This window comes from Rana temporaria, chromosome 10 (genome assembly GCF_905171775.1).
Source record: "Rana temporaria chromosome 10, aRanTem1.1, whole genome shotgun sequence".
In the NCBI taxonomy this organism is placed as follows: Eukaryota; Metazoa; Chordata; class Amphibia; order Anura; family Ranidae; genus Rana; species Rana temporaria.
In genome coordinates this window covers 150,105,361-150,125,445 of record NC_053498.1, presented here as the reverse complement: position 1 = coordinate 150,125,445, position 20,085 = coordinate 150,105,361, and the positions used below count along the sequence as shown (strand labels likewise).

Below are 20,085 nucleotides of genomic sequence, written 5' to 3'. Positions count from 1 at the left end.
ACATCAGAGTCCCCCTATATATGAGAGCCCCATCACACCAGTGTCCCCCCTATATATGAGAGCCCCCATCACATCAGAGTCCCCCTATATATGAGAGCCCCCCATCACATCAGAGTCCCCCTATATATGAGAGCCCCCCATCACATCAGAGTCCCCCCTATGTATGAGCCCCCCATCACATCAGAGTCCTCCTGAGAGACCCCCATCACATCAGAGTCCCCCTATATATAAGAGCCCCCATCACATCAGAGTCCCCCTATGTATGAGAGCCCCCATCACATCAGTGTCCCCCTGAGAGCCCCCCATCACATCAGAGTCCCCCTATATATGAGAGCCCCCCATCAGATAAGAGTCCTCCTGGGAGCCCCCCATCACATCAGAGTCCCCCTATATATAAGAGCCCCCCAACACAGTGTCCCCCTGAGAGCCCCCCATCACATCAGTGTCCCCCCCCTTATATGTAAGAGCCCCCATCACATCAGAGTCCCCCTATATATGAGAGCCCCCATCCAATCATGCCCCCTATGAATAAGAACCCCATCACATCAAAGAGCCCCCCATCATATCAGTGTGCCCCCTATATATGAGAGCCCCCATCACATCAGAGTCCCCCCGTAATATGAGAGCCCCTGATCAGTGTCCCCCTATATATGAGAGCCCCCCCATCACATCAGAGTCCCCCCTATATATGAGAGCCCCTGATCAGTGTCCCCCTATATATGAGAGCCCCCCCCATCACATCAGGGTCCCCCTTATATATGAGAGCCCCCCCATCACATCAGGGCCCCCCTATATATGAGAGCCCCCCCCATCACATCAGGGTCCCCCCTATATATGAGAGCCCCCATCACATCAGAGTCCCCCCGTAATATGAGAGCCCCTGATCACAGTGTCCCCCCATGTATAAAACCTCCCATCACATCAGAACCTCCCATGACAGAGGCTCCCCATCAGAATCCCCCCATTACCAAAGAGTCCCCCCCCCCCCAGATTAGAGTCCTCTATCCATCTCTGATCCGGGGCACACGGGGGCTCCTGATTGCGGCACCCGAGGGGGACCCAACTGACACACTAGGGTGTTTTTCCCGGGGGGGGCGCTCTGGTTGAGAAACACAACAATAGACTGTAATAAACACACAACAGAGGCGTTACACCTCTCCATCTAATAGGGCTTCTGTTGGGGGGATTTCCACCCAATTCCCGTCCCGGTGACACCGCGTGCGTCGGAGTACGGCGGGGAGTCACCAGCAATAAAAGCTCAGCAGAGGTTCTAACCCAGAAAAGCCGGGCTTTACCATTCCAAGCATCGTCCATCATTCTGGAAATGTAAAATTTCAGACCAATCAGAACCCTCAGAGGGTTTTCCTCGTTTGCTCGTAGATGACCTTGACGCAGAACGTCTCCTCGTTTTTATCTTCGTGGTCGTTGATAAATATGAGAATCTCTTCCAATCCGCCGCTGTCGCTGGGAGCGAAGCGAAGTCCGATGGTGTAGGTTTCCCCCGCCCCCACCTGAGAGAAATAATCATCCAATCAAAGAAGAAAACCTTTCCAAGTAATGCTATTGGCTCTTGTATCCTCTCTAGCTACCGCCCCCTGGGTTTATATCCCTGGCCCCTCCCCCCCATGATCAAAGCCACACCCCAATTCTGAGGCTGCAATCCGGATCTACCCCCCGAGAGATGCCCGGGCTGAATGCTTGCCAAGGCCCTTCCCTGACTTCCCCCAGGGCATGAAACATGAGACTAACCAGCAGGGCCCTGCCATCAGGAATTATGGGGACCCTTACACAGCTTCAGGCATGGGCCCCCTGAAGCAGACAGAGAACCGGGGGGGGGGGGGTGCTGCTGCCTCAAATTGGGAAGCTGTCGCAAATTGAGAAGTCCTCTCTGGGCTCTTTAATAAAAAATAAGTAAAAACAATTTTTTTATAAAAAAGAAAAAAAGGGGGGCCCTTTAATTAAAAAAAAATATATATATATATATATATATATATATGGTATATATATATATATATATATATATATACATACACGGTATATATATATAAAAAATAAAATAAAAAAAAATTATAAAAAAAAGGGGGGGGGGTTTGCCATCCGGGGCCCTGGGGACCTCTGGGCCCTTTAATAATAATAATAATGAAAAAATATATTATATATATATATATACAGTATATATAAAAAAAAAAAGAATAATAAAAACATAAAAAAAAAAAAATGGGGGGGTTGCCATCCGGTGCCCTGGGGACCTCTGGGCCCTTTAATAATAAAAATATATATTAAAAAAAATGTTTTAAAAAAAAGGGGGGGGTTGTCATCCAGGGCCCTGGGGACCTCCGGGCCCCTCTGGGCCCTTTAATAAAAATATATATATCAAAAAAATAATAAAAACATTTTAATAAAAAAAAAGGGGGAAGGGGGGCTCCATCCAGGGCCCTGGGGACCTCTGGGCCCTTTAATAAAAAATATATATATATATATATATATATATATAAAAAAAAAAGAAAAAATTATAAAAAAAAAGGGGGGGGGCATCCAGGGCCCTAATAAAAAAAATATATATATATATATATATAAAAAATAATAAAAATATTTTAATTAAAAAAAAGGGGGGGTTGCCATCTGGGCCCTGGGGACCTCCGGGCCCCTTACAGGTGTACTGCCTGTACCCCCCCTGATGGCGGCCCTGCTAACCAGACTGATGTATATCCCCTTAGCGCCAACCGTACACACACATACATACTCGGCTTTCAGGGGTTATACCGCGGTGATATGCAGCTATAGGCGTCACCCCGGTACCATTTCTTTTGTGCTTTTATTCTGCCATTCCAATGGGCAGAATCATTGAATTCACTTCCTCTGAGCCCAGGTCATTTGAGACCCACAGTAAAAGTAGCAGCACACTTGTGAGCTCATCTCTCTGCTCTCTCCTGCGATCTGCATGCTCTTTGTTAGCACATGAACGGTTTGTGCTCACAGCTGGCTGCCCCTTTCACCCCCCCACCTCACATGATACCACGGTGCCCGGGGCAGCTGGCTCTGAGCACTGTGGTATCATGTGAGGTGAGGGTGAAGGGGGGCGTTACAAGGAGATTGGGGGGGGGGATACCCCCCCTATACATTGTAAAGCGCTGCGTTATATCAGCTTTCTATAATGTTTTAGGATTTAAGTCTTCACATATTTCTAATAGAATATAATTCTATGGATATCGATGACCTCGAGTCCCGGGAAATAAAGGAGGGAACTCCGGCATGACAACACACCCAGGTCCACACCATTAAAGAATACCAGCAAGAAAAAGGTAAGTAGTGGGCGTTACCTCGAAGGTGTTCTCCTTGAACTGCAGTAGGTCCGCCCTGTTTGTATGGAGGGAGTACCTCTTCCTTCCCGGATAGGGGTTTGTATAGGTGATCCGTTTGTTGCAGCCCTTCTCTCCGGAGGGAACTGTGATTTCAAAGGCCTTCGAAAACATAAAAAAAGGATTTTTGTACGTTTCATAGACGGACACAGCCTTCATTGACCTTAGGGTTATGCTTCTTCCTACCAGAAGATTTAAGAAGCATAACCCTAAGGTCAATGAAGGCTGTGTCCGTCTATGAACGAAAGAGAAATATTTGTTGTCGTTTAAATTATTTTTTATTTCAGGATTTTTTTTTTTATATTATAATTATTTTGAAAACATAAAATATTTTTTTGTTGTTTAAAAAAAAAAAATTCAGGATTTTTTTATATTATAATTATTTTGAAAACATAAAATATTTTTGTTGTTGTTTTAAAAAAAAATTATTTCAGGATTTTTTTATATTAAAAATATTTTGAAAACATAAAATATTTTTGTTGTTGTTTTAAAAAAAATATTTCAGGATTTTTTTTAATATTATAATTATTTTTATTATAATTCAATAATAATATTATTTCAGGATTATTTTAAAACACAATTATTTAAGTTATTTTTGATATTATGCTTGTTTAGTTTTTTTTTTGTATTGTTTTTTTTTTACATTGGTGTTGTAAATGTATTGCCATGTATTGTTATTATATTGTATTATGTCTTGTATTTTTTTTAATGATTACCCGATTGATTATTTTATTTAAAATAGAAACATAGGCATTTTTTTTCTCAATTTGGATAAGGGAAGGATATAACCCCTGTTTTGTTTTTTTCCCCGCCATTGGGGAGATTTCCCTTTACTCTTCCCTCTATTACTTTCCTGGTGACAAAAATTATTACATGATTATTTTATATAAAATGGAACTATAGGCATTTTTATTCTCATTTTGGATAGAGTAAGGGAAGGATAGAACCCCTGTTATTTTTTTTCCATGTGTGTATTTCAGGATTTGTTTTTATATTATAATTATTTTATTATTATTCAATAATAATATTATTATTTTAAAACACAATTATTTAAGTTAATTTTGATATTATGCTTGTTTATTTTATTTTTTTACATTGGTGTTGTAAATGTATTGTTATTATATTGTATTATGTCTTGTATTTTTTTTAAGTTTGCTAATAAAAAAATAAATAAAAATTATTACATGATTATTTTATTTAAAATAGAACCATATGCATTTTTTTTCTCATTTTGGATAAGGTAAGGGAAGGATATAACCCCTGTTTTTTTTTTCCCGCCATGTGTGTCCCATTGGGGAGATTTCCCTTTACTCTTCCCTCTATTACTTTCCTGGTGACAAAAAAATATTACATGATAATTTTATATAAAATGGAACTATAGGCATTTTTATTCTCATTTTGGATAGAGTAAGGGAAGAATATAACCCCTGTTATTTTTTTTTTCCATGTGTGTATTTCAGGATTTGTTTTTATATTATAATTATTTTATTATTATTCAATAATAATATTATTATTTTAAAACACAATTATTTAAGTTAATTTTGATATTATGCTTGTTTATTTTTTTTATTTTTTACATTGGTGTTGTAAATGTATTGTTATTATATTGTATTATGTGTTGTATTTTTTTTTTAAGTTTGCTAATAAAAAAATAAATATTATTACATGATTATTTTATTTAAAATAGAACCATATGCAATTTGTTTCTCATTATATATATATATATATATATAAATAAATAAATAAATATAGTGAGAAAAAAATGCATATGGTTCTATTTTAAATAAAATAATAAATAAAATAAAAATTATTACATGATTATTTTATTTAAAATAGAACCGTAAGCATTTTTTTCTCACTATATATATATAAAATGAGAAACAAATTGCATATGGTTCAATTTTAAATAAAATAATGTAATAATTTTTATTTTATTTATTATTTTTTGTTTTTTAATGATTGCTGTATTTTATATATATATATATATATATATATATATATATATATATATATATATATATATATATATATATATATATATATATTACAGCAATCATTAAAAAAAAAATAATAGTATACAATCATTAAATTAAATAATAATATTCTAAAATTAAAATAATCATTAAATAAAAAAATAACCATGAAATAATTTTTATAAAATAATCATGAAATAAAATGTTTTCTGATAAAGGGGAAGTTCAGCCAATGTGACCTCTGACCCCGCCCCTTCAACGCGAATGGAGTCGGGATCTGCCCACATGCCTGGACCGTCACCCGGCTCAGCCTCTTAGCGAGCCGCTGAGAGCCTTACCTCCCACTTTAAATAATTATTTTATAAAATAAGCATTTAATAAAATAAAATGTAAATAATACTTTTTTTTGGTTTATTTATTTACTTTTTGTTTGCTTTGTTTAAAAATTGCTTAAAATAAAATATAGAATTAAAAAAAATGTATATATATATTATACAGTAATCATTAGATTAAATATTTATTAAATACTAATAGTTTAAAATTAAAATAATCATTGAATAAAATTATTAAAAAAATAACCATGAAATAATTTTTATAAAAAAATTATAATATTATAAAGAAATCAATAAATAAAATGTTTTCTGATAAAGGGGAAGTTCTGCCAATGTGACCTCTGACCCCGCCCCCCGGTCAGTAGGGAGCCCAGAGCTGCATTTTCTCCAGGAAAGGAAGCATTTGAACCCTCAGTAATAGGATCTCAGAAGGACATTTCTATAAGTGTATGGTCACATCTGATCGCGGGTCGGATGTAATGCGTGGTTAGAAGCAGAGTAGCGCTCAGGCCGTAGAGCCCCACGTAGCGGCTGCGCACGCTCCTCAGCTCATTAATCCGTTTCCATTAGAGGCGGCGGATCCGGCGCGCACGGCACTTTCAGAAACAAATTACAGGAGAGCGGTAATATTTTCAGATTGGAACGTCTCATTGCGGCTCCCCGAGGATCGAACGCCAGACACACCAATTCAGATTGTTTTAACAATGAACAGCCGAGCAAAATTATACATGTCAGCTCCTAATAATCCCTTTTCAGAGAGAGCGCGCCAGCAATTTATCATAATGCAAAATAATCGCTGTCTATTTACCGGGAACAGAGAAACCGCAGCGACGCGCACAGCGCTACCCGCTCAGTCATTACCGGTGAGGCAAACTGGGCTGCTGCCTACTCCGGGGGCAACAGGAAAAAACGTCTTCACCATTTTAATTGCATTTTTACTTTTTATTTATTGATTATACACAAAGTGTGAGATACAAAGAGTTTCACTCCTGTCATCTGTTCTGGTGCCACTGCCCCTCCTCCATGATAAGCTCCGCCCACACAACTACAGCAGGGCTTGCAGCCGAGTCACATCGGGTGATGAAGGACCTGCAATACATGGATGAGAAGCAGTGGGGTGTCCTCTATGGGTGCAACGTGTGCGGTGCACAGGATGGGGGGTTCCAATATCACCTCACATATTAGTTGGGGGTGTCAGTCATGGATGTCAGTAGTTGGAAGTGAATGGGGTGCCAGGGGTTTGGGGGTGGCCTCTGCTTCACCTACTACTGACCTCTGAACTTTGCTTCACCTACTACTGACCTCTGAACTCTGCCTCACCTACTACTGACCTCTGAACTCTGCCTCACCCACTACTGACCTCTGAACTCTGCCTCACCCACTACTGACCCCTAAACTCTGCCTCACCCACTACTGACCCCTAAACTCTGCCTCACCCACTACTGACCCCTAAACTCTGCCTCACCCACTACTGACCCCTAAACTCTGCCTCACCCACTACTGACCCCTAAACTCTGCCTCACCCACTACTGACCCCTAAACTCTGCCTCACCCACTACTGACCCCTGAACTCTGCCTCACCTACTACTGAACTCTGCCTCACCCACTACTGACCCCTGAACTCTGCCTCACCTACTACTGACCCCTGAACTCTGCCTCACCCACTACTGACCCCTGAACTCTGCCTCACCCACTACTGACCTCTGAACTCTGCCTCACCCACTACTGACCCCTGAACTCTGCCTCACCTACTACTGACCCCTGAACTCTGCCTCACCCACTACTGACCTCTGAACTCTGCCTCACCCACTACTGACCCCTGAACTCTGCCTCACCCACTACTGACCCCTGAACTCTGCCTCACCCACTACTGACCCCTGAACTCTGCCTCACCTACTACTGACCCCTAAACTCTGCCTCACCCACTACTGACCCCTAAACTCTGCCTCACCCACTACTGACCCCTGAACTCTGCCTCACCCACTACTGACCCCTGAACTCTGCCTCACCCACTACTGACCCCTGAACTCTGCCTCGCCCACTACTGACCCCTGAACTCTGCCTCGCCCACTACTGACCCCTGAACTCTGCCTCGCCCACTACTGACCCCTGAACTCTGCCTCGCCCACTACTGACCCCTGAACTCTGCCTCGCCCACTACTGACCCCTGAACTCTGCCTCGCCCACTACTGACCCCTGAACTCTGCCTCGCCCACTACTGACCCCTGAACTCTGCCTCGCCCACTACTGACCCCTGAACTCTGCCTCGCCCACTACTGACCCCTGAACTCTGCCTCGCCCACTACTGACCCCTGAACTCTGCCTCACCCACTACTGACCCCTGAACTCTGCCTCACCTACTACTGACCCCTGAACTCTGCCTCACCTACTACTGACCCCTGAACTCTGCCTCACCTACTACTGACCCCTGAACTCTGCCTCACCTACTACTGACCCCTGAACTCTGCCTCACCCACTACTGACCCCTGAACTCTGCCTCACCCACTACTGACCCCTGAACTCTGCCTCACCCACTACTGACCCCTGAACTCTGCCTCACCTACTACTGACCCCTGAACTCTGCCTCACCTACTACTGACCCCTGAACTCTGCCTCACTCACTACTGACCCCTGAACTCTGCCTCACTCACTACTGACCCCTGAACTCTGCCTCACTTATTACTGACCTCTGAACTCTGCCTCACTCACTACTGACCTATGAACTCTGCCTCACTCACTACTGACCTATGAACTCTGCCTCACTCACTACTGACCCCTGAACTCTGCCTCACTCACTACTGACCTATGAACTCTGCCTCACTCACTACTGACCTCTGAACTCTGCCTCCCCTACTACTGACCCCTGAACTCTGCCTCACCTACTACTGACCCCTGAACTCTGCCTCACCTACTACTGACCCCTGAACTCTCCCTCACCTACTACTGACCCCTGAACTCTGCCTCACTCACTACTGACCTCTGCTTCCCTTTAAACCACAGCCAATATAATTAGGTCAAGGAAAAACACAACCAATTGTTGCTATGGCGCGCTGCAGCACAGTTACATCCTCCTCCCATAAACGCACATGTGCAGCGCATGGCCGTTAAACCCCACCCTCTTTGTAACCCCACACATGCCTTCTGTGGATGGCAAATGGTTAAATATAAAATCGGCGCTTTTCAGGAACATTTTGCAGGCAGCATTCCCCGTTCCTTTCCCCGCTCTCTCCGATATCCGGATATTACAAATAAACATTCCGCCTCCTTTCTGCGCTCAATCAGAATCTTCATTTCGCCGTTGGAACATTACGACTCTTATAAAGGCCACAAGTACATTTCAGGACTCGGCGTCTGATTGGTTTTAATAAACCGGCGGGGACTAGAAACTCAGAGGATAGCCATGAAAATCAATGGCTGCCCATTAAGCGCTCATTAAACACTGTCAGGGGCCGGAGGACGTTTTCCCTCCGAACGTTGGAAACTTTGTAGGGCGGTCCATGAGAGGGCAGTAAAGCTGGAAGGAAGCCCGGATGATGGATGGCCATGTGATGGGCACTAATGTCCTAGAACTCCATTTTCTTCTTCTAGATGAACATCGCTCCTCTGCCGCCAAATACCACACACAGCCTCCCGTACTGGGCTGGGATAGAAACACGGCTCAAGTGTAAGAACTTCCCCTTCACTAGAAAAAGATAAAACTGATACAATAAAACGTGAATTCAAGATCAGCTTCAGATTTAACCTTTTGGGCAAAGCAGGGTTGCAATGTGTCTGCCGACCTGAAGAGGGCACTGTGTGGCTTTCTCAGGCTGGCAGGAGCTTGTTGAGGATGAGGTTGTCCCCTGTCATGGGCTCCAGGTTGCCATCTTGGTCAACATGGTGTCATCTGCCCTTTTTTTTTAATATGACCCCAAGGAAAGGATATTGTATTGGTATCATATTGATATGGAGAGGACCTTATATTTTTCTGGCCCTGGTGAAGAGGGGGCGCTCTTGGACTGCCGAAACTTTTTTGATTTGCCCCCATATCAGAATAAAGTTGCATCTGGATCTTTTAGCCATGGTGTGGCTCTTCAATCTCCATTTCTGTTACATTACCCTACAAGCCAAGGAGATCCTCTGGGGCGGAGAAGCTGCCTGCCCTCGAACTGGATCACTTACATCAATACTTTAAGACAGCTATATTTTTCCACCTTCCTCCATGGCGTTTTGATATGTTTTCTAACCTATAGAGGGAGCTGTGTCACTTTCTAAGGCTGGCAGGAGCTTGATGATGAGGTTGTCCCATGTCATGGGCTGCAACTGGATATCCTGGCCAACGTGATGTCATCTACTCTACTCTGGGCAAAGCAGGGGCAGGTTGGGTTGCAATATGTCTGCCAGCCTGAAGAGGGCACTGTGTGGCTTCCTCAGGCTGGCAGGAGCTTGTTGAGGATGGGGTTGTCCCCTGTCATGAAAAACAAACAAGGCGCCTCTAAGTGCAGAAATATAACACTTTTAATATCCCCTAAAGGGGTTAAAAACACTTACACGATGGTGGATGAAGCAGGCATGTAGCAGGTAAGTGTGTCCAGAAGATGTTCCAGTGGCAGGGCAGTCCCAGTCTGATGATAAAGCTTCCAGGGAAGTCCACAGGATAACAGCCAGTGACTGGCTGAAGAAGGAACCAATGAGCTGTTCCGAAACGCATCCCGCCTCTATGACACACTTCCTGCCCTCTTCCTGGTTGTGTTCCATGCTGGTTTTCGTCTCGCTTCCTCTGACATCATCCCCAGGCTCCATCACCATTGAGTTTTCTAAACACTCAGCACAAATTTGCTGTTATCCTGTGGACTTCCCTGGAAGCTTTATCATCAGACTGTGACTGCCCTGCCACTGGAACATCTTCTGGACACACTTACCTGCTACATGCCTGCTTCATCCACCATCTTGTAAGTGTTTTTAACCCCTTTAGGGGATATTATAAGTTTTATATTTCTGCACTTAGAGGCGCCTTGTTTGTTTTTCTGTTCCCATTAGAGATCGCTTGTCTCCCTGAGTGCTGCCTAAAGTGTGTGAAGATCTGCTACCCTCTCCAACACAGACTTTATCTGTCAGTATTCAAATTCTTGGAGCGCCCTGGATATACAAATTTTTCTTGTCCCCTGTCATGGGCTGCAACTGGATATCCTGGCCAACGTGATGTCATCTACTCTACTCTGGGAAAAGCAGGGGCAGGTTGGGTTGCAATATGTCTGCCGACCTGAAGAGGGCACTGTGTGGCTTCCTTAGGCTGGCAGGAGCTTGTTGAGGATGAGGTTGTCCCCGGTCATGGGCTGCAACTGGATATCCTGGCCAACGTGATGTCATCTACTCCCCATTTTTTTTAAAAGAAATATGATTCCAAGGAAAGGATATTGTATTGATATAATATTGATATGGAGAGGTCCTTATATTTTTCTAGCCCTGGTGAAGAGGGGGCACTCTTGGACTGCCGAAACGCGTTAGGACTTTTTTTGATTTCCCCCCATATCAGAATAAAGTTGCATCTGGATCTTTTACCCGTGGTGTGACTCTTCAATCTCCATTTCTGTTACATTACCCTACAAGCCAAAGAGACCAAGGAGATTCTCTGGGGCGGAGAAGCTGCCTGCCCTCAAACTGGATCACTTACATCAATACTTTAAGACAGCTATACCAGTGAGATAAAACTACAGGTCAAGCGCTATTTTTCCACCTTCCTCCATGGCGTTGTGATAGGTTTGCCAACCTGAAGAGGGCGCTGTGTCGCTTTCTCAGGCTAGCAGGAGCTAGTTGAGGATGAGGTTGTCCCCTGTCATGAGCTGCAGGTGGTCATCTTGGCCAACGTGGTGTCCTCTACTCCCATTTTTCCACTTTCCTGCATGGTGTTGCAATATGTGTGGCCACCTGAAGAGGGCACCGTGTGGCTTTGTCGGTCTGGCAGGAGCTTGTTGAGGATTAGGTTATCCCCTGTCATGGGGATTATGTTTGGGAGCCACGTCGCACGACCGCGCAATTGTCAGTTAAAGCGACGCAGTGCCGAATTGCGAAAAGTGCTCTGGTCTTTGGCCAGTCGAATGGTCCCGGGGCTGAAGTGGTTAAAAGTGTATGCTTGGTTCTTAACAAAGATTTGATGCTCTGCATGTTTAAACCTCAACACCTGTGTGTCTTGACTCGTGATTGGGGGGGGATAAGGGCCGGTTATGGCGAGTCTGCAGGCTGCAGCTGCGTTTGGAGAACAGGAGACACGGGTCTGGCGGAGGTTCCCATACGGGGTATCCGAGATCCGTCAAAAATACCTAAAAGAGGTTCCAACCCTTCCCCATAGTACTCTAAACTAAAAACCATAGTAATACCTGCAGTCTGGCTTTGATGTTATTAAAATTAAAAATAAACAATTAAAGGCGCACAACACAGAAACGGTTCCCGATATTTCTATCAATTTAACCACTTCCATACTGCGTCATTGTGAAATGACGGCGGCAGGAACCCCTTGCCGATCCGGGTGGACGTCATATGACGTCCTGTGTTCCCGGCGATCTAGGGCCCGCGGCAGCGCTCGTGACCCGGCGCGGGTGCCCAGCGGCCGCGATTGCCCGTAATCACGGCAGGAGTGTGGATCTGTGTGTGTAATGATTGGGTGTAAACACACAGATCCACCTCCTGTCAGCGGTGAGGAGACCGATGTGTGTTCCCAGTACAGAGGAACACACATCGGTCTCCTCCCCTTGAGAGTCCCCTCCCCCCTACAGTTAGAACACACCTTGGGGAACATATTAACCCCTTCAACGCCCCCTAGTGGTTAACCCCTTCCCTGCCAGTCACATTTACACAGTAATCAATGCATATTTATAGCATTAATCGCTGTATAAATGTGAATGGTCCCAAAAACGCGTCAAAAGTGTCCGATGTGTTCGCCGCAATGTCACGGTCACAGTAAAAAAATCGCAAATCGCCGCCAATACTAGTAAAAAAAATAATAAAATAAAAATGCCATAAATCTATCACCTATTTTGTAGACGCTATAACTTTTGCGCAAACCAATCAATATACGATTATTGAGATTTTTTTTACCAAAAATAGGTAGAAGAATACGTATCGGCCTAAACTGAGGAAATTTTTTTTTTAAAAATTGTGATATTTATTAAATAAAAAAGTGAAAAATAGTGTTTTTTTTTAAATTGTCGCTCTATTTTTGTTTATAGCGCAAAAAATAAAAACCGCAGAGATATACCACCAAACGAAAGCTCTATTTGTGGGGGGGGAAAAAAACAAAGATTTAGTTTGGGTACAGTGTTGCATGACCGCGCAATTGTCATTTAAAGTGCAACAGCACTGAAAACTAAAAATTAGTCTGGGCAGGAAGGGAGTGAAAATGCCCCGGTATTGAAAGGGGTTAAAAGAACATTGAAATCCACGGCTCACCTTAGAAATGATGGGATTCCGGCTCACTACACAGACCAGCCAGGAGGCCACCAGCTGATGTTGGTCGACGTCCACCAGGTTGAGATAGATGAATCTGCTGCCGGCTTTGTTGGGGCGCACAGCGATGTGAAGGTCTTGGATGCCGTTTGGCGGGAGAACAAACACGTCGGTGGGATCCACCTACACACAAAGGGTTACACTGAATTCTGGGGACTGAGTACCAGAGAACAAAGCAAGGTTCATAAAGACATGGATGAGCGAGTTTGGGGTGAAAGCAATGATGGGACACTATTCCTCCCACTGACACCAATGATGGGACACTATTCCTCCCACTGACACCAATGATGGGACACTATTCCTCCCACTGACACCAATGATGGGACACTATTCCTCCCACGGACACCAATGATGGGACACTATTCCTCCCACTGACACCAATGATGGGACACTATTCCTCCCACTGACACCAATGATGGGGGACACTATTCCTCCCAGTGACACCAATGATGGGACACTATTCCTCCCAGTGACACCAATGATGGGACACTATTCCTCCCACTGACACCAATGATTGGACACTATTCCTCCCGCTGACACCAATGATGGGACACTATTCCTCCCACTGACAGCAATGATGGGACACTATTCCTCCCACTGACACCAATGATGGGACACTATTCCTCCCACTGACACCAATGATGGGACACTATTCCTCCAACTGACACCAATGATGGGACACTATTCACCCCACTGATACCAATGATGGGACACTATTCCTCCCACTGACAGCAATGATGGGACACTATTCCTCCCACTGACACCAATGATGGGACACTATTCCTCCCACTGACACCAATGATGGGACACTATTCCTCCCACTGACACCAATGATGGGACACTATTCCTCCCACTAACACCAATGATTGGACACTATTCCTCCCACTGACACCAATGATGAGACACTATTTCTCCCACTGACACCAATGATGAGACACTATTTCTCCCACTGACACCAAACATTAGACAATTTCTACTCCCACTGGCCACAGTAGGACCCTCCTAATGTCTGAAGAACAGTCTGGAGGCCCCTGGGATGGAACAATACAGGAAATAGGAAATGTGGGACTGTGGGGGGGGAGAAGTTGCAGACACTCGGCAGACAGACCCGACGTCCCTTTTTAATACAATGTATAATGGGAGTAAAGTATAAATCACTGACCTTCAGCTCATGCGGGTGAGACGTGTACGCTCGGACTTTGCGCACCGCTTGCGTCCCTCGAAGGACCAGAGACATTTGCGTGAGCTGACCGGTTACACAGCCGAGGTCCACCCTCTTCAGGGAATGGACGTAGATCTGCCAGACCTGGATCGGAGCCGCCAGCCATCGGTCCCTGTGTCAGATAACATTAATCACTGATGATGTCACAGTGCTGCTACTCCCATACATCACTGATGATGTCACAATGCTGCTACTCCCATACATCACTGATGACGTCACAAGGCTGCTACTCCCATACATCACTGATGATGTCACAATGCTGCTACTCCCATACATCACTGATGACGTCACAAGGCTGCTACTCCCATACATCACTGATGACGTCACAAGGCTGCTACTCCCATACATCACTGATGACGTCACAATGCTGCTACTACTACCATACATCACTGATGACGTCACAATGCTGCTACTCCCATACATCACTGATGATGTCACAATGCTGCTACTCCCATACATCACTGATGACGTCACAAGGCTGCTACTCCCATACATCACTGATGACGTCACAATGCTGCTACTACTACCATACATCACTGATGACGTCACAATGCTGCTACTCCCATACATCACTGATGATGTCACAATGCTGCTACTCCCATACATCACTGATGACGTCACAATGCTGCTACTCCCATACATCACTGATGACGTCACAAGGCTGCTACTCCCATACATCACTGATGATGTCACAATGCTGCTACTCCCATACATCACTGATGATGTCACAATGCTGCTACTCCCATACATCACTGATGACGTCACAATGCTGCTACTCCCATACATCACTGATGACGTCACAAGGCTGCTACTCCCATACATCACTGATGACGTCACAATGCTGCTACTCCCATACATCACTGATGACGTCACAATGCTGCTACTCCCATACATCACTGATGACGTCACAATGCTGCTACTCCCATACATCACTGATGACGTCACAATGCTGCTACTCCCATACATCACTGATGATGTCACAAGGCTGCTACCCCCATACATCACTGATGACGTCACAATGCTGCTACTCCCATACATCACTGATGACGTCACAATGCTGCTACTCCCATACATCACTGATGACATCACAATGCTGCTACTCCCATACGTCACTGATGACGTCACAATGCTGCTACTCCCATACATCACTGATGATGTCACAATGCTGCTACTCCCATACATCACTGATGATGTCACAACGCTGCTACTCCCATACATCACTGATGACGTCACAATGCTGCTACTCCCATACATCACTGATGATGTCACAATGCTGTTACTCCCATACATCACTGATGACGTCACAATGCTGCTACTCCCATACATCACTGATGTCACAAGGCTGCTACTCCCATACATCACTGATGACGTCACAATGCTGCTACCCCCATACATCACTGATGATGTCACAATGCTGCTACTCCCATACATCACTGATGACGTCACAACGCTGCTACTCCCATACGTCACTGATGACGTCACAACGCTGCTACTCCCATACGTCACTGATGACGTCACAATGCTGCTACTCCCATACATCACTGATGATGTCACAATGCTGCTACTCCCATACATCACTGATGACGTCACAATGCTGCTACCGGTACTCCCATACATCCCTGATGACGTCACAATGCTGCTACTCCCATACATCACTGATGACGTCACAATGCTGCTACTCCCATACATCACTGATGACGTCACAATGCTGCTACTCCCATACATCACTGATGATGTCACAATGCTGCTACCGGTACTCCCATACATCACTGATGATGTCACAATGCTGCTACTCCCATACATCACTGATGATGTCACAATGCTGCTACTCCCATACGTCACTGATGACGTCACAATGCTGCTACTCCCATACGTCACTGATGACGTCACAATGCTGCTACTCCCATACGTCACTGATGATGTCACAATGCTGCCACTCCCATACATCACTGATGATGTCACAAGGCTGCTACTCCCATACATCACTGATGATGTCACAATGCTGCTACTCCCATACATCACTGATGATGTCACAAGGCTGCTACTCCCATACATCACTGATGACGTCACAATGCTGCTACTCCCATACATCACTGATGATGTCACAAGGCTGCTACTCCCATACATCACTGATGATGTCACAATGCTGCTACTCCCATACATCACTGATGATGTCACAAGGCTGCTACTCCCATACATCACTGATGACGTCACAATGCTGCTACTCCCATACATCACTGATGACGTCACAATGCTGCTACTCCCATACGTCACTGATGATGTCACAATGCTGCTACTCCCATACATCACTGATGACGTCACAATGCTGCTACTCCCATACATCACTGATGATGTCACAATGCTGCTACTCCCATACATCACTGATGATGTCACAATGCTGCGACTCCCATACATCACTGATGATGTCACAATGCTGCTACTCCCATACATCACTGATGACGTCACAATGCTGCTACTCCCATACGTCACTGATGACATCACAATGCTGCTACTCCCATACATCACTGATGATGTCACAATGCTGCGACTCCCATACATCACTAATGATGTCACAAGGCGAACCCACACGCATGAGGAACTGCGGTCCTATTTGGCCACCATTCGGTTTCCCCGGCTTAACCAAGAGCAAGTTAAACTACTAGAGGCGCCTATTATGACAAATGATGTCACAATGCTGCTACTCCCATACATCACTGATGACGTCACAATGCTGCTACTCCCATACACCACTGATGATGTCACAATGCTGCTACTCCCACACGTCACTGATGAAGTCACAATGCTGCTACTCCCATACATCACTGATGATGTCACAATGCTGCTACTCCCACACGTCACTGATGAAGTCACAATGCTGCTACTCCCATACATCACTGATGACATCACAAGGCTGCTACTCCCATACACCACTGATGATGTCACAATGCTGCTACTCCCACACGTCACTGATGACGTCACAAGGCTGCTACTCCCATACATCACTGATGACGTCACAAGGCTGCTACTCCCATACATCACTGATGATGTCACAATGCTGCTACTCCCATACATCACTGATGACGTCACAATGCTGCTACTCCCATACATCACTGATGATGTCACAAGGCTGCTACTCCCTAGAGGGGACTAGAGGGGTGCCGCAGCTGCAGGAGAGGAGGGGGTGGCAGAGACAAGCCTTTCAGTGGCTGCACAGAGAAGCACAGGATCTGGTGGAGGAGTTTGGTCCTTCTCTCTGCTGCCGAATGCTAAGACAAGGTGGGGCGGAGACAAGGGGGGTGCCGCAGCTGCAGGAGAGGGGGGGGGGGCATATGAAATGGCCTGGCGGGCCGGATTCAGCCCCTGAGCCTTGTGTTTGACACATGCGGTCTACATCATCAGTTGGATGTCACTGCTGGAAAATGTCCAAATGAAAGCAGAAGAGAGCTTGCGGTGTTAGAGTTGCCCGCCCACCATGATGCAGGAGAAAAGGCAAACAGTGGGAGGAGTTTCCCAGTCACAGCGAATGGCGTTACAGATATTGTACTTTCTTAATATTGAAGAAGCTGAAGATGGGCCTGGATAAGTCCACAAGTAGAAACTGCGTTCCTAATGGCGGCGGCGCTTGCTCAGACTCACCTCGACTCTATAAATTTTCGGGGAGATATTTCAGGCGATTGGTAAATAACGTCGGAGCGCAAACACAATAAAACAATTAACCGCGTAATGCCGGCCGTTTATCTTCGGAACCAAGCGCAGAGCCCGCCATAAAACAACATACTTGGCACCGACATTTTTACCGACTCTTTTTATAAACGTGTTTCGGGATGAATTTGCGGCGCCATAAAACGCGATACAACGAAAGGCGAAGACAGCGCATTACTTTTCTCAGACTTCACCCCCCAAAGATATTCTTATTTAATGGAAATTGGATGCAGACAATAAAGAAAATAAATATGCCGTGCGCCGAGAAAACACAGAGGCAGGCCGCAAAGATCAATAAATTCATTTGGAAGCTGGAAAAAAAAAAATTAACGGTCACAGAAATATACGATATACGATAGATCACCGAGAGGAGCCGCGCAACCGCAACGTCCATCGCCGGGGGGGAGGGGGGACCGCGCTAAAGACGAGATTAATATTCTAGAGATCGGGGCTTCTTAAACAACAGAAAAATAAACTTTAAACAGGAAAATTTGAATTTACTTAGTTAACCACTTAAGACCCGGACCAAAATGCAGCTAAAGGACCTGGCTCCTTTTTGCAAATCGGGACTGCGTCGCTTTAACTGACAATTGCACGGTCATGCGACGTGGCTCCAAAACAAAATTGGCGTCCTTTTTTTCCCACAAATAGAGCTTTATTTTGGTGGTATTTGATCACCTCTGCGGTTTTTATTTTTTGCGCTATAAACAAAAAAATAGAGCGACAGTTTTGAAAAAAATTCAATATTTTTTACTTTTTTCTATAATAAATATCCCCCAAAAATATATATATATATATATATAAAAAAAAAATTTTCCTCAGTTTAGACCGATACGTATTCTTCTACCTATTTTTGGTAAGAAAAAAAAAATCGCAATAAGCGTTTAATCGGTTGGTTTGCGCAAAATAGCGTTTACAAAATAGGGGATAGTTTTATTGCATTTTTATAAAAAAACATTTTTTTACCACTAATGGCGGCGATCAGCGATTTTTTTCGTGACTACGACATTATGGCGGACACATCGGACAATTTTGACACATTTTTGGGACCATTGTCATTTTCACAGCAAAAAGTGCATTTAAAATGCACCGATTACTGTGAAAATGACAATTGCAGTTTGGGAGTTAACCACAAGGGGGCGCTGATGGGGTTATGTGTGACCTAATGTGTGTTTACAACTGTAGGGGGGTGTGGCTGTAGGTGTGACGTCATCGATTATGTCTCCCTATAAAAGGGATCACTCGATCGATGACGCCGCCACAGTGAAGAACGGGGAAGCTGGGTTTACACACGGCTCTCCCCGTTCTTCAGCTCCGGGGAACGATCGCGGGACTCCAGCGGTGATCGGGTCCGCGGGTCCCACGGTCCCGGTGCTTCGGACCGGGTCGCGGGAGCGCGCCCGCGACCCACGGTACATATACGTTGATCTGCCCAGCCGTGCCATTCTGCCGACGTATATGTGCAGAAGGCGGTCCTTAAGTGGTTAAAAGCAAAAAAATTACATTAAAAGCACTTTATAGCACTTTTTTGCTGTGAAAATGACAATGGTTCCAAAAATGTGTCAAAAGTGTCCGATGTGTCCGCCATAATGTCGCAGTCACGAAAAAAAACACTGATCGCCGCCATTAGTAGTAAAATGCCATAAAACTATCCCTTATTTTGTAAACGCTATAAATTTTGCACAAACCAATCGTTAAACGCTTATTGCGATTTTTTTTTACCAAAAATAGGTAGAAGAATACGTATCGGCCTAAACTGAGGGAAAAAACATTTTTTATATCTTTTTTGGGGATATTTATTATAGCAAAAAGTAAAAAATATTGTTTTTTTTCAAAATTGTCGCTCTATTTTTGTTTATAGCGCGAAAAATAAAAACCGCAGAAGGTGATCAAATACCACCAAAAGAAAGCTCTATTTGTGGGGAAAAAAAGCACGCCAATTTTGTTTGGGAGCCACGTCGCACGACCGCGCAATTGTCAGTTAAAGCGACGCAGTGCCGAATCGCAAAAACTGC

General features: G+C 44.6%; 1 protein-coding gene across 1 annotated transcript in view; it reads right to left on the bottom strand.

Moving 5' to 3' along the window:
• Positions 1-1,084: 1,084 nt before the first annotated feature.
• Positions 1,085-20,085, bottom strand: part of NPHP4 (nephrocystin 4) — a 268,250-nt gene continuing 249,249 nt past the window's right edge. The window contains exons 27-30 of the mRNA XM_040326547.1: positions 14,309-14,480; positions 13,090-13,269; positions 3,321-3,461; positions 1,085-1,511 (exon numbers count right to left, since the gene is read on the bottom strand). Coding sequence (XP_040182481.1) covers positions 1,353-1,511; positions 3,321-3,461; positions 13,090-13,269; positions 14,309-14,480 — 652 coding nt within the window. The 3' untranslated portion in view covers positions 1,085-1,352. The remainder of the gene's footprint in view (positions 1,512-3,320; positions 3,462-13,089; positions 13,270-14,308; positions 14,481-20,085) is intronic.